Source organism: Acomys minous (genome assembly GCF_964271855.1).
Source record: "Acomys minous genome assembly, chromosome: 8".
In the NCBI taxonomy this organism is placed as follows: domain Eukaryota; kingdom Metazoa; phylum Chordata; class Mammalia; order Rodentia; family Muridae; genus Acomys; species Acomys minous.
In genome coordinates, this window is record NC_140489.1 from 104,431,630 (window position 1) to 104,447,342 (window position 15,713).

Here is a 15,713-nt window from a genome sequence, read left to right on the forward strand (position 1 = left end):
GCCAATAAAACATCAAATTTTCATCAAAGGCTGCTGCATAACCAGCCAGTGGACACGGCAATCCATCTTGGGCTGTTCCTTATGCTAAGGTATTCAGGAGTGCCGGCAGTGGGTACTTGAGAAATTTCCAGATAAACAGCTGAGATGCAATTTGTTTTATGGCATCTTGGATTTAATGATGGAAATAATTTGACATTTCTCAGAGTGGATTTAGTGTGCACAAAAAGCTCTGAACTGTTGGGGTAGAGCTAGGGTTTCTCCCATGCATATGCAGCAATGTCCGGGGATGTTGGGAAGGTGGCCTCAGGCAGGAATGGGTGGCAAGGTGCATGCCCTGAGGATGGGGCTGACACTTGAACAGGACTTTAACGAGACTCTCAGGGTCCTGGAATTGCCTCCATCTATAAATCAAAGGGCTGTCTAGAGTGAACCAGCAGAACTGAAAAGACCCACTTCCAGACTTGTCTCTCCTTCTTCCTCTCCTCCAGTGGCTGGCAGTGTCACCTCCATGTTCGGGGGATGCCTCTTTCTGAGAACTGATGTCTGGACACTGCTAGGATAGTGTGGGAAAAGAGCACTGGACCCTGAGGATAGCCCATCTTCCGTGTTCCTGCTCCATGCATCCCTTCAAACCAAGGCAGAGGGTGCCCAAGAAATGAGCATCCTTACTAGCATCCCTCTGACCCAGCAAGAGCCTCTAGTGGAGACGGAGACGTGTGCCTCTTTACCTGACTCCTGGCACTTCCCCTGCCACCAGGGGCCCCTCTTGCCTCCCTCATCCTTGTTAATTTCTCTGTTTTTTTTCCTTCTAACATCTAAATGTTGGGGACCCAGGGCTCATCCTTGGTTCCTCTTCTCTAGCTGTACCACACCATAGGCAACCTCAGCCCATTTGAACTTTATGCTGTTTTATATTTTCCTCCCTGGACCTCTCTTCTAAACCCCAGTGGTCTATCTGGTTGCTCACCTGCCATCTCCCAAATCTACTCTGTGGTCTAGTAGACCTCCATAGTCTGTGTGTTTGACCTTGACCTCCTGACCTCACTCCACCCCCCACCACTCTCTCTTTTGAATTCTCACTTGTAATTGAGGCTAGCCTGGAACTCACTGTGTAGGTCAGGCTGGCCTCAAGCTTGTGGGGATTGCATGCTTGAGCCCAGGCCAAGCTGCCCCTTCTGCAGCGGTTCTCTGCCAGGCGATGGCAGCTATCAGTCCTTGGAGTCACAGTTGACTTTCTTTCTCTCAGTTTCTCACATAATCAGGTAGGAAGCCTTTTTGGATTTCACATTCCAAACGTGCCCAGTATCCAATCACTTGCCACCACCCCCACAATGACCATGCCGGTCCAAGCCACCAGGATCTCTTGCTGGATGAATCTGGTGCTTGACTCTTCCTCCTTCCTGTGGAATTTGAATTTCCTGGTGCAGCTGCAGGGAGACTTTGGAGGCACACCTGTTATGTCACTAGTTGGCCTTGAAGATGTGGAATGTGTCATTATAGTGGCCCGGCCCAGCCCAGCCCATTTGCTTTGCCCTCCCCTCCTAGCTACCTGCTTTGCTCCTCCCCCTTTTCCCTCCTCCCCTCAGGCACACAGGAGTGCTCCCACCCTAGGGACAGAGCCTTGGCCACATCCTTCTCTACTTGTTAGAATGGACATGCCTTGTGTGTAAGGGTCATTCTTGTTCATTGAATGTCCCAGTTTCCTAGCATGGTGGCTGGCACTCAGTTTATGTTCCCTGAATCAGTTTGAATGAACAGAGGGCCGTCCACTTCACACACTGGCCTTCCTGGTGTTTGCTGGGTGGGAATATGGGACCAGGCAATTAGGCCAGTGACTTTGCCATCTAGGGGGCATATGGGCTTTTCAGAAGGCATTTTCAATGGTTGTTGCAGGGCATACTGCTGGCATCAGGGTGGTGGAGGAGGATGAAGATGCTGTTAAATGCCATACACAACAAGGGGCAGGCTCCCTCTCTGCTGTAAAGAAATTCTACTCTAAGACGCCAATGGTGATTATATGGTAGAGTAAGCCTGATCTAGACCCAAGCTAGGAGGAGAGGTCTGGTAGGAAATGGGATCCCCCGTCGTGTGTGTGTGTGTGTGTGTGTGTGTGTGTGTGTGTGTGTGTGTGTGTGTGTGTGTGTGTGAAGGGGTGCTTTCCAGAAGCAGCTGGAGCTGGATTCCTGAACCCTGAGCTTGAGGTGGCCAGGCCTCTGGTAGAGAGCCTCTCCCAATGCGCAAAGCCAGCTAAGCTGCAGCCTAACTCCTAGGGTTCACTTTATTCTCATTTTTTCCCCTAGCTCCTCGAAGGCAGCATGTCTTCCTCTCCTAAGGACCCACTGGGAGAGGGACCCACCAGGAGGACCCATTACTTTTCTTCTCCTGCCCAAGTGTGCATGGCATGCCCAGCCTGACCAGCAGAGGGCGCTTCCTTCTGCTCAGGCCTGAGATGGTCTTCTCCTGCCCCCCTTGGGAACTCTCCCTATGCGCCCACAAAGTTTGAGAACAAGTAGGTTGATTAATAAGAATGATAAAGTGCAGCAACCTAGAGGAACAAGTAGATTACAATTGAATTAAAAAAAATAAAAAGGACATAGTCTTGTGAAAAGACATAACTGATTACAATCCAATCAAGTAAAAGTCCCTTGCAGAAGTCAATGCAATCTTTCTGCTTAGATGAAAGAATTACATTAGCACTCGATAAATTCCTGTGAAAATTACAGCAGCCTGTAATTTAATGACTTAATATATTATAACAGCCTGCGAAGTCCTGATTATAGTTCCTAAATAAAAGTTGGAGTAGAGGTATTTCTCAGACAGGAGGCTGTACCCAGCAGGCTTGGTTCTCTGGCTTCGAGTTAACCCGGGAAGCTGGGGTATCGGGGTGGGACGCAGGCTGAGATGCTGTTACCTGCTACCTCTTGAACTCACAGCCCATCACTTGGCTCCTTGGAGCTGAGTTTCTTTTGTGGAACTGAACTGATTCTCGGTAGGTCCTGCTCCCTAACCTGTGCTCCCAGGCTGCTGGGAAAACTCTTGGAGAAGGTGCTGGACCAGGCATTGGGACCCTGGCCTTTGCCTGAGATCTATCCCCACTAAGCTGTGCTCCATCCTGACCCTAGCCGGATATCTGCTCTCCTGGGGCTTGAGTTCCTGCCAGCATAGCCAGCACTGGCGGGGTCTTGTCACCCCCTAACATTGGCAAGGGAAGAGCCAGACAGCTGGGGTGTCTGGGGCTTCATAGCTGCTGTGTAGTCAGGCCTCACTATGTGGTTCTGTGGGTCACTTTCAACTGCTCTGGACATCCTCAGCTCCTGCGGTTGGACTTCTCTTTAATAGCTGGACACCCAGTGGGGTTAGAAACACCATGCTAGGCTGTCTTCAGGGTGACAAAGCTTGCCCAGTGATGGGCTATGTAAGTGGAAATGGTGGTGGTGGTGGAGGGGAAGGTCACAGAAACTACAGAGCAGACAAGTGTAGGATACAGCCAAAGCAAATGCTCGAGAGGCTTGGACCACTTTGTGAGTGACACTGGGCAAGCCCCTTCACTTCTGTGCTTTCCCCTTCTCCTTATTTGCAAAATGAGAGTGTAACCCTGAAACGCCCCTCGCAGGCTTATATTTTGGATATTTGTTTCCCATTGATGATGCTGTTTGGGGGAGGTTGTAGAATGTTTAAGGGGCGAGGCGCAGCTGAGGGAGACAGGACATTGGGGATGATCCTTGAAGGCTTTACTTGCTCTGCTCCTGCCCCACTCTCTGTTTCCAGATCTACTGCTATGAAGTCCTCCGAGCATTCTCCACGAAGGGTCAGACTGAGACCCTTTGAAACCAGGAGCCGAAATGAATCTTCCCTTTCAGACATTGTTTCCTGCAGGTGTTTTGTCGGAACAATATAAAAGTGACTAATGGAAAGTAGGTGTCCAACATTCTGGCTCTATATTGTACATTTTTAATTTTTTTCAAATATTTATTTATTATGCAGAAGAGGGCACCAGATCTCATTATAGATGGTTGTGAGCCACCATGTGGTTGCTGGGACTTGAACTCAGGACCTCTGGAAGAGCAGTCAGTGCTCTTAACCACTGAGCCATCTCTCCAGCTCACATTTTTAATTTTAATCACACAAATAAATAATATGTGAAGGCATTCTTTCTTTTACTTTTTTTTTTTTTGAGTTAGGAGTTCCTATGTCCACGTATCCTGGGCTGACTTCAAACTCCATTTGCAGCTGAGGATGACCTTGAACTTGTGGTTGCCATTCTCCCATCTCTCAAGAGCTGGGACTACAGGTGTGCACCACCATGCTCAGGGGGATAAACCCGTGCAAGCTAGATGGACGCTCTACCAACTGAGCTATGTCACAGACCTGAGATCATTCTTTCTGTGACAATTTCAGACATTATTTACTGGGGACCCCCAGTCTAGTCTCCTTCTAAGAAGTACACACTGTTAGCTGTATCCATCAGAGGGTTATGTGTGTGTAATATATATATATACACACACACATATATGTGGTTATGTGTCTGATCTGGAGTGCCTCTTCGCTACTCATGGTAATATGATTACATACAATACAATAGTGTGTTAGCCAGAGCAGAAGGGGGCTGCCTTTCCTACTTCCGTGAAGAACAGCCAGCCTTGGTCCAATTAGGTAGGATTCAGACCTTTGGCCTTAAGTCAGTCCTGAACCCACGCTTCAGTCTTGGCTTCTGCAGGGCTGTACAACTGCAGTAGGCCCCTATTCCCTGTGTCCTCATGCACTCTATTGGCTCCAGGAAAGGAGAGAGATCCACAGACAGAACTGGGGCAAGTCATGCTGTTGCATTTGAGTGCACAGGAGGATCACTGGGGGATACTGCCCTCCAAGAGGTCACCCTCACCTTCCCTGGCACTGCTCTGGGCACTTACCCTGGGACAAGCATCCTCCCCTTGCTGGCCGACAAGGATGTACAGCGTGTCATCCTTCTCCAGATCGAAGATGCCCAGGACAGACACGCCATGGGACCGCATCATGGTGTTCTTGCCACCTTTCCCACCAGCTGCTCCATAGCCTGAGATGCTGCAACAGGACAGAACATGATGGTAGGAGACTGATCCCGGGCCCCCTCCAACCTTCCAGCTTCTAGGCGACCAAGCAAGTTGCCGTCACCTCTGAGAGTTCTTGTCCGCATAGCTCTGTTGAGGTCAGCCGGGAGGGAGACGGCTCCCGACTGTTGGGAGAAAGCAGTTGGTTTACAGGAGAACCTGGAGTTATTTAGTCATAGAGCTAGAAAGGGATTAGTTGGATGCACAAGAGAGTGAGACAGGGAGGGAGCAGGGCTCAGGAAAGGCTTGGACATCTACACTCCCATTCTGGATTTCCTAGCTCAGCATCAAAAGACTCATGTGAACTTAGACAAACAGCCTCCCTGCTCCTTATATATGACTGGAAAAATAAGAGAACCTATCTCTTATCGCACAAGTGTTACATACAATAAAGGAACTCAGCCTTGGGATTCTTAGGGACGGTGTGCAATAGGCACTCAGTAAGCGTTCGCTGTTAATGTGCTTGAGTAGTGTTAGTAGCTGGCAGTAACTGACTTGGTACAAAGTTTGAAATTCTCTCCTTGGGCCCTGAAGCATCGTCTGAAGAGAGTGTGCTTATGAGCCCAGACTGTTCATCCCATCCCAGCAGGGTCTCCTCCTGGAGCAATCTGTGCAGCCAACAAAGAAGTGATCACGGTGAAAGCAAAGACTGAGCAAGGGGCTGGCTATGGGATTAGATCCGCTGCCTCTGAGATGGATGACATGAAGTCAAGTAGGGATGAGGGGAAACCTCCATCCGTGAACCACGGCAGAGGAGTGGCATGCCTCGATGAAGGCAGCACACCAACTGACACACTCTAACAAACGCCTCCATAGAGAATGATTACGAGGGGCTCAGGGAGGGTTTTCATGTCCCTGTATGTTCAAGTGGAAGGTCCTTTAAAAAAAAAGCCAGCAAGAGAGGGAAGGCAGTTTTATCCGTATATACAACAGCTTTTGTAAACACCCCATGTTCTGAACATGTGGAAATCCCTCCCACCCCCCACGTCCCCCCAGTCTCTCCCAACGTGCAGTCTGGATCCTTTCTACAGGGTCTATCCTGGAGACTAGCTGTTTTCTAGCACAACAGACATGAACCTGGGTTCTCCATGGAATGCAATGGTATCTGGCATCATGGTCCAGCTCAGGCACCTGCTTGAGCTTGTTAAAGGCTGGGAACAGCATCAGGTTCCACGAACAAGAGAAGACCTGACATGGGTTCCAGGCTCCGCAAAGAGACAGACCTCACCTTAAGGATGGCTCTATTGTGAGGCCACGTGGAGGGAGCTGTGGGCTCCAAGGCCAGAGTTTGTGCGCCCTGCTGCAGAGCCCAATCTCTTCCCTAGTAGGAGAGCGTCATATTCTTTCCCAAATTGAAGTCTGAAGTTGACTTTGTGCTCGCATGACAGACAGGAGGACTCTCAGGCAAGACGAAAAGGTAGAGGGTATGAGGCAAGGCTTACGTGAGCAGAAGTGAAGAGGGTTGGGGCCTCTCGGCTGACCCATGGCGGCGGGTGGCCGGCGTGCGAAGGTTAGGCTGTAGGCTTGGAAAAGGAAGGGAGGCGAGACCCAGAGTCCCTGCTACGATGTGTGCCGAGTCGTAGAATGCGACTTAATCCCATTGGAAAGATGAGGAAACTGAGGCACAGAGAGGTGAGCTCACCTGCTGTGGACCACGCCCTGTCCCGTGTGTACAGCTGGGAGGCATAGGAAGCTTAACAAAGAGGTGCCCGAGAAGAGACTTGGACATGTCAGTTCCTTCCGACCTCCAGGCGGACATTGTTGATACATTGTAAGTAGATAGGAGAGGCTGAGAAAATGGCTCCGCTGACAAGAGAGCCTGCTGGACGAGCTCGGGGACCTGAGTTTCAGTTTGCACTTGGAACCCCCAGCACTGTGAGGGTAGAGATAGGACAATCCCCGGGGCTTCCTTACTGCCATGGTTCTAGGTTCAGTAAGGCACTCTGTCTCAAGAGAATAAGGACACTCAGGGCTCTTTGCGTGTGTGTGTGTGTGTGTGTGTGTGTGTGTGTGTGTGTGTGTGTATGTGCACATGTGTGTGCATGCATGCATGTGTATGTGCACATGTATATGTGTGTGTGTGCATATATGCGAGTGCGTGTGACAGAGGAAAAGATGGACAAGAGGAGTGGGCTGGGGATGCAGCTGGGCTGAGTGCTTGTCTAGACAGCATGAGCCCTGGGCTCGATCCCCAGCACTGCCCAGAGCAGAATTATTTAGCTCAGAGACGTGTGAACACAGGGCTGGGAGTGGCCAGTCTCAGGATGGAAACGTTCACAGGGCCCCAGGTCGGTCCTCTTCGCCTAATAGCTGGGTGACCCAGGTAGATTATCTTTCCTCTCTCAGCTCCAGTTTCTTGGTAACATAAAAGGAAGATAATAATAATATTGGCTGTGAAAGATAATTTGTGGGACTTGGCAGGCTGCCTGAAAAGGTCTCACTTCTACCCCAAGATGGGTTTGCTTGGAAAGCCTTTCCCCAAGTCCTTGTCCTGCTCTGCCTTGCTTACTGCAGAGAGGTGAGCTGCACCCGGCTCATGCCTGCCTGCTTCATTTGCATTGTCATTTGCATCAATCTGCATGCATTATGAATCATTCTGAACTCTTTCACATGTTTAAATTTAGCCAAATTATTATATTTCGGAAGTTGTTTGTTCCTGACTCCTTTTCCCTCCCTAGGCCCGCCTTCATCTTTCTCCTGCCCCTCCATCAATCCAAACTCCACCAGCTCCCTCCAGACCTCAGCTCCGTTCTTAGCAGTGAGGTGGTGGTGGTGGGGGGGGACAAGAGCTCTGAGCTCCTAGAGCCACACCTTGGCTCTGGTCCTGGAAGTCCTGGTCGTGTGACCTGAGGGAACCCAGCTAACCTGTGGGAGCCTCACCTCCCACTACTGAGGGAAAAAGTAAAGTCAAGAACTCCTGCCTCATAGATGAGGAGAAAAAGTGGTTTTCAAAAAGTCATGACATGTATTTTCCTGAACCCTACAAGAAGACCCTCAAGGCTGGGGGATCTGGACTCGGGGGCGGGGCCTGGGGGAGGGGGGCAGCACAGACTACTGTACCAAGGACAAGATATGCAGTAAACCTAGACCTCTTATTCAGATCTAGCCAATGGACAGCACATTCTCCACAATTGTGTGGAGAGCAGGGACTGACTCTGACATGAACTCTGGTGCCCCTTATTTGACCACTTCCCCTTGGTGGGGAGGCCTGGTGACACTCAGAGGAAGGGGAAGCAGGCTACCAGGATGAGACCTGATAGGCTGTGGTCATATGGTGGGAGAGGAGGTCCCCTTCTGTCACAGGCCTAGGGGAGGAGAATAGGGTGAAAGAGGGAGGGAAGGACGGGGGGGGTGGGAGGGTGGGGGGGTCGGGGGAGGAAAATACAAGGGAGGGGATAACAATCAGGATGTAATCTGAATAAATTATTTAAATAAAATTTCTTTTAAAAGCCAGGACTTGAGGCAAGGGCCAAGGCAGGGCCTCCAAAGTCCATAGCAAGGCTTGACAACCAGGTGCCAGTGACTGGCGCATACTCTTCTGGTGGAAGCCTCAGTACACTTTTCCACCTGAGGAACTCCGAGTTTAAGGGATTGTTAAGGTCTTAGGAGGGTATGGTCCCTTCCTCCAGCCCCTGAGCCCAGGAACCTTAGAGCTTAACTCTCTTAATATTACAACTCCCATCCTGCCTCAGAGTGACATGTGACACACTGAGAAGAACCAGGGCTTGCCTTCCGCACAAATCTGGAGCCAAATATCAGCTTTGCTCCTCAGGGCAGGGAGCCGTTCCTCCTTCTAGGTGCTGACCCTGCACTGGATGACACCAAGCCACTGTCTCCTTCAAGTTCATGGCTGAGCTGCCTGGCTTTACCAGTCTTACTCAATAGCTGTGTGACCTTGGGTAGATTATCTTCCCTCTCTGAGCCTCTTGGTAATTAATATAAGAGGATGATAATAATACTGTTGGCCTTGGATGACGAGGTAATATCTGTAAGGGACCTAACTGACTGCTAGAGGACGGTCAATGAGTGATGCATGTGGAGGCTGTTAAAATGGCTCCTGCCGGTCTGTGCTTTTCTTGGGTGTGGCTTCTGGGAGGCAAAAGGGGGTGAATAAATGAGAGCGGGGCACTACGGAGATCAGGGCGCAGTCAGGGGTCCCGGGTCCAATCTTGGTCAGTTTCACCTAGGCCCCTCCTCTGTACTGAGTTGAAAAAGCATGTATTTGCTCAGCACTGCTACAGCCTGGCCTCTGTGGACCACACCACGCCCCAAGCCACGCCAGAATACCCACCGCAGTTTCCGACACGCTCTTCCCAAACCTGGTAAACAATTTACTTTTGATGGTTGACAAGTGACGAGAAATTAATATACCTGCCACTCAAGTGGGGGAAAATGACTCTCAGTGATTCCAATTTACTGGAAATTGCAAGATTGTACTCGGAAGGAGCTGATGCTGTAATTTCTTTGTTTTTCCTCATCTAAACCCATGTCCCCTGGTCAAATGGGATGTTTACTGGGTTTGTGTTTTGTGTTATTGACTGTGAGCTATTGTTACCTGGTGTAATTGAGTTGTGAATCTTTTTTAAATAACGAATTAGTAGTGGATCAAAGTGGCTGCCTGCTGGATTCTGAAATGACAGCGCAGCTGGGTCGCAGCATGTTGGCAGCGGCGGTGCTTACTTAGGAGGGGTGCCGGGGAAGAGGAGGAGAGATTCCCCCCACACTCAGAGAAACACACAAACATCTCATTCCTCGCAGCCCTCTCCAGATGTGCAGCAGACCCACACCCTACTCTGGGCTCTACCTGTAGCTTGGGGTGAGAGCTTCGGCCAATCTCGCCCTCACTGCCTTCCTCCCCTGGGAGATGGGCAGGGATGGGGATGATCCGCTCTGGCACACCCAGCCTACAGGAAGAACATATGAGGGCACGGCCAGCAGGAGCTTTCTGCTCATGCTACGTGCGTGGGCTCACTCGAAACATCAGGGTGCCCATGGGAGCAACGTTGAAGGGGCCCATTGGACCTTGGAGTGCGGGCACATTGGTGGGGTCACTGCTGGGGACTTACTTCTTTCTTCAACTCCCGGCCTGCATAGCTCTGAGCATCAACAAAAGGACTCTCTCTGAAACCCTTTCTGTAGTAGACAGATTTGTCCTTTGAGAGAAGGGAAGACAACTTTCAAGGTCACACGGCAGGTGGGTGGCGGGAGCTGGACCCACACTCCATTCTGCTTGCAGCTCATTGATCTTCGCCTAATCGCCAAGCCCTGGCCTCCCCGGCTTGGGGCGATGACTATCTGCACAATTACTTCGGCAATTCATCATGCCCGTGACATCTCTCCTACCGCTGTCTAGAACTTGACTGACATCGTGGACGGTTATTGAATCCCTGGCCTGTAGCTGCTCTTCCCAGAGACTGTGAGGGTCTGGAGCCTCAGTCTTTTCTAAGAGTCCTGAACTACTTAACTCAGTGCTAGGTGCACAGTAGGTGCCCCATAGCTCACAGCTGGGGTCACAGATCAGTCTTTGATACACAGTAGGGGTTCCACAGGTCAGTGTTGGGTGCCCTCTCCAGCAGAGGTTCTCAACCTTCCTAATGCTGCGACTCTTTAACACAGCTCCTCATGCTGTGCTGACCCCCAACCATACAATTATTTTCATTGCTTCTTCATAACTGTAATTTTGCTACTGCTATGAATTGTAATGTAAACATCTGATATGCAGGATATCCGGTAGCATACGTGAAAGGGTCATTCGACCCCACCCCAAAGGGGTTGTCACCCATAGAATGGGAACCACTCTTCAACAGCTCAGTGCTAGCCTCACAGTATGGCCCCAACAGCTTAGCACTGGGTCCACAGCTGGATGAGGCCCGCGGGAGGTCTCCTGGCCTTCCCTGTCTTGGTTGAATCGTACCATCCACCTGTGCACACTGGACCCGGGAGCCAGGTGAGGGAATAAGTGCCACTGATAGAGGCCAACAGAAACAACCGCGGTCCAGGCCAGGCAGCTCACGGGCGATCCGGGGCCTCCTGAAGAGTATGTGAAGTGGGAGGGAGCAGCTATCAGGAGCCATGCATGGTCTGTGCTTGACACATGTTTTTATATGTGATCTTTGAGCACATGGGAGGGGGGTCTGAGGCTGGGGAGGGATGCTGAGCTTCCGGAGTGGGGAGAAGGAGGCAGGAGTAGGGAGAGGGGTTATAAAGGATGTCAGAGAGAGTGGGCTGACCTAGTGCGCCTCTCGCACGTTCTAACATCCCCTTCCTTATCCCCCCCCCCGCCCCCCCCCCCCCCCCCCCCCCGCCGCCAGCTCAGGTCTCAGAACTCCATTTATGATTAGTCTAAGCCTCTTGTTCTCTGCCCAGCACAAATTCACAGCTCCTTTTGTGCCTCCCAGTGGCCTTTTACTTTCATCCACTGCAGCTCCCCCCACGAGGGACACTTCAGAAGGCATTGCTACACAATCATGTCCTCAGAGCTCGGCAGCGCCTCTCCACTACCCCCAGGCCTTCCCCCCCACTCCCCACCCCCTTCCTCAGTTAATTCCCCTAGGAGAGCAGCAACTACTCACTGTCCTGGATTTGTTAACCCCTCCCCATCCGGTTCCTCCTTCCCACCCCACCCCCTAAGCCTTTCTTGGCAGAGTCCCTCACTGTCATGCCCGGTTCTCCTGCCCTAGTTTATTTCCTTTTGATACTTACCTGGGCGGCAGGGCAGTCACCGCTTCCTACTTGCCTCTCACCCCCCACCCCTCTGCTGTCACCAGTGGGTACAAAAAAGGCCTGTGGGAGGAGACACTCTAGCCCTGGACCTCCAGCTATTTTTGCCGTGCAATGAAGAAGTGGGCGCAGGTTATCAGAGCCTGGCGCTTGCCTCTTCCCAGCTGCTCTCTTCCACTAAGGAGATAAACCCAGGATGACGTTTGATCTAGAGACAGGGAAAGCCTGGCATGGCCGCGGAAGCTCCCAGTTCTAGCTCTACCTTCTTGGGAAGCTCAGACTGTTTAAGGCCAACCTGGGAAACTGAGTGAACTGTGGTTCGAAATAAAAATGTGAAAATTCAGCTTGCTCAGCACACACAAGACTCTAGAGTCAATCTCAGGTATGAAACAGAATACAACAACAACGCCGCTGCCGCCAACAACAACAACAACAACAACAACAACAACAACCAAAGAGTTGGGAACTGTATACATCCTGGGGAGGCCGCAGGGATGGAGGCCCCACCTTGGCACGCAGCAGTGGCCGGTGTCAACTGCTGCTTTCCACTCCTGACCAGTGGGGCCGTCACTGCACTAGGCAACAAGCGGCAGCTGGATGGTATGCCGTACTCCATGAGAGATGGATTTTACAAGGCAGAGGATTTCACCCTTTGTCTTTCCAAAGACCCTTTCTCAAGTCCTCTGGAATATCCTGTGTTTTCTTCTCAGAGGAACTACACTTATTAAATAATAATTACTCAAGAGAAAAAGTCCTCCAGAGGAGGGCAGGAAGTTCTCTATGTGGAACAATGCGGTATACGGTGTGTGTGTGTGTGTGTGTGTGTGTGTGTGTGTGTGTGTGTGTGTCCATCACTGGGCCTCCTCAGGGATGTAGCACCTCCTTTCCCTCCTCTCCCTTTTCCCTCCTTTCTCTTTCACCCCCTTCTTTTCCTCTCAGCCCCTCCTCTCCCTTCCTGTCTTTTCATCCTGGGGATTGAGCTCACGGCCTCACACACGCTAGACTAGAGCACACTTTGATGTGACCTAAAAAGCAAACCATTAACTGTCTGTTTAGGTTACTAAGTTAGTCTAACCATTGTAGCCATTGACATCAAAGCCCCGAGTATCATCTGGGGTGAAGAATAAGGTGAGGGGCAGGAACGTATCTTAGAGCCAAGCTCTGGTATCCGACAGCAACAAAGACAGAAATTCATCCTCCCTTTCTTTTTTGTTTTGATTTTTCTCATTTTAATTTTGCCAGACCATAACTTTCTCCTTACTAATGTGACCACTTCAAAGTGCAGTGCAAAGTGTCTAGGAAGTCAATCGCCAGTCAAGGCTGGGGCTAGGGGATCGTCTCCCAAAGCAAGTGCCAACAGTTCTCGGATCTGAGTGGCTGTTCCATCAGCACAGTGTGCTGTGACTGTGTGCTTCATATAGATCAGAACCTCAATAGAATTAAGTAGGCTGTGATTAATAATAAATAGGCAAATGAATTTATTATTATTTAATAAGTGTAGTTCATCTGGCTGGCTAAATCCTCCAAAACGTAGGGCAGGTCAGAACAAAGTCATGAAAAAAATGACAGGAAGGTGGGACTATTTAACTTTACACTCTACTTCCATTTCTACAACTGATTTCTCTGCCCAAAGGCCAGGAAGGCCCAAACACACACAGACACAGTGATGGGCACCTGTAGGTATCAGCACACCCTATCTACTGGCAGGAAGCAGAATATGAGGACAGGGTTACCATAACCTGTATACATCTGGGGGCGGCCATGACTCACAACGTCTTTGGGGGAAATGAAGCCTAAAAGAACAAGGCATATCCTGAAGGTGACCTTTGTTGGGGAAACACATGATTCTTAATGTGGCTTTGGGCTTGCTCTGGGCTAGGAGCACGTCTGATTCTATTTTTATTTTTTCCTAGGAAGAGTCTTGATAATAGCCATAGCACTGCTATTCACCTCACTGCTAAAGGCATCTGGTAGGCCCTCAGCTAGTTCTGTCCCCTTCTCCTTAGGAGTCCATTTCTCTTTGCACTGTCATGCATGGAGGTTTTTCTGGGAGGTCTATTTGCTTGGTGTGGCACGGGAGGATGGCTGGAGTCTTTGGGACATTTATGGGTGGCAGGCAGGGATGGGACTTTCTCATATCCTTGGCCAGAATAACACTTGAAAACCACCTCCAACTTTTTCTGGAACGTATTTTTTTTTCCAGGGTTGGGGCAACCGCAAGACACGGTAAGAGGAAACAGGACAGTTTGAGAGGCATTTCCTCGGAATGGGAGGGGGTGCTCTGAGACCCACAGGAGACATATGCATCAGCCCTGCACAATGGTGATGCTCTTCTTAGCACAGCTGGTCAGTGTGTCATGGAAGGAGCTGCAGCCAGACCATAATCACCCTCAGGAGTCTGAGGTTGGGGGCTGTTTCTGGACTGTGACCATCAGGGAGGCACCTGTCTCTCTGAGCCTGTTTTCTCATTTCTAAAACGAGGCCTCCAAGACTGGCCTTGCCTTCATCGTAGAGCCCACATGAAGACACATAGGCACATCTCAGTCCAGGGTTTGGTGTGACTCAGTGGTTCTCATAGGAGGCATCAGTGTACCTGGGCACTTGGTCAAAGTCACACCTTAGCACCTACTCAAGAGCACCTGCCTACAGAGCAGACCCTGGAAACCTGGCTATTATCCAGCCCTGATGCCTCACTGGTAGTCTTGCTGGGTAACATGGACTCATGCTGGCCCAGCAGAGCTGGTCTACTTTTGCCTGGGCTTGCTATGGTGGAGGGTTGTGAGGTTGGGAAGGGATGAAGGCAGACTTCAGAGAATGGCTTGCTTTCCATGAGAACAGGGAAGGGCCAGGGTAGGATAAGAACACTAGCTTTTGGGATGCGAGGAATGGCTCAATTGGTCAAGTGCTTGCCGTGCAAGGACAGGGATGCAAATTTGCATTCCCAGCACCCACAGGAAAACCCAGGCATAGCAGCATTCTCTTGCAACCCTGGCAATGCGGGAGTGAACACAGGCAGACCCTTGGAGCACTGGGATTACAAGCGCAAATCTCAAGCTGGCCAACCAAGCAGCCAGCCAGCCAGCCAGCCAGCAAGCCAGCCAGCCTAGCCAATCAGTGAGCTTCAGGCTCTGTAGGCATGTGGGATCCCCTGTCTTAAAAATAAAGTGCACAAAATTCTCTGAATCTCTCACTAAGTCTAGTGTGATGCTGAGGAAACTTCAGATGGACAGGCACATGCAACACCCCCTGCCCCCCAACACACATGCCACACACAGTCTTCCGTCAAGAGCCTCCTAGGTCCACCCTAATTGTAACTAGCAGTCATTTTGAAGCTAGCTCATATGTTTACCAACTGCACTAACAGTCTGAGTGTCTTTGAAGGCAAAAGATATCTTTGTTGCTACCATCCATCTTCAGTCATTTTATTCTGCTAGCAGGCCAGAGTCTGTAAACTTTTGCATGCTTGGGCACCAGGGGACATGTACCCCCAGGTAGGTCTTGAGTCTTCTTCAGGGGAGCTGAATTGCCACTGTACATACCTGTAGGTGTCCGTAGCTGGCACTTTCCAGATCTGGACGCCCCTCAAGGGCCCTTCACTTCCCACCACCACGCTCAAGTTGGAGTTCTGGTAGGCATTGTTGCACTGCGCCTGTGTGGGACCATGAGGCCCACTGGCCCCACACGTGGTGAACAGCCAGTGAACTGTGACACAAAGAGAGAGGCAGTCAGTCACTTACCCTACATCTCCCTCTTCCACAGGCCTCCCTGGGCTGTCTCTGAAGCATCTGTCTGCTGCACAGCTTGAGTCATACATTCCAAGAAGGCACCGAGATTGTGGGAAGAAAATGCGGTCAGTCATTCAAACTGGATAGTTCTGTAAAGAGTCTGCTATGGGCCAGAACCCGA

The 15,713-nt window shown here is 50.6% G+C and overlaps 1 protein-coding gene across 1 annotated transcript in view; it reads right to left on the minus strand.

The window, feature by feature from the left end:
- ALK (ALK receptor tyrosine kinase) overlaps positions 1–15,713 on the minus strand; it is a 710,702-nt gene that overhangs the window by 35,580 nt on the left and 659,409 nt on the right. The window contains exons 12-13 of the mRNA XM_084791237.1: positions 15,347–15,509; positions 4,911–5,061 (exon numbers count right to left, since the gene is read on the minus strand). Of these exons, the coding sequence (XP_084647363.1) occupies positions 4,911–5,061; positions 15,347–15,509 (314 nt within the window). The remainder of the gene's footprint in view (positions 1–4,910; positions 5,062–15,346; positions 15,510–15,713) is intronic.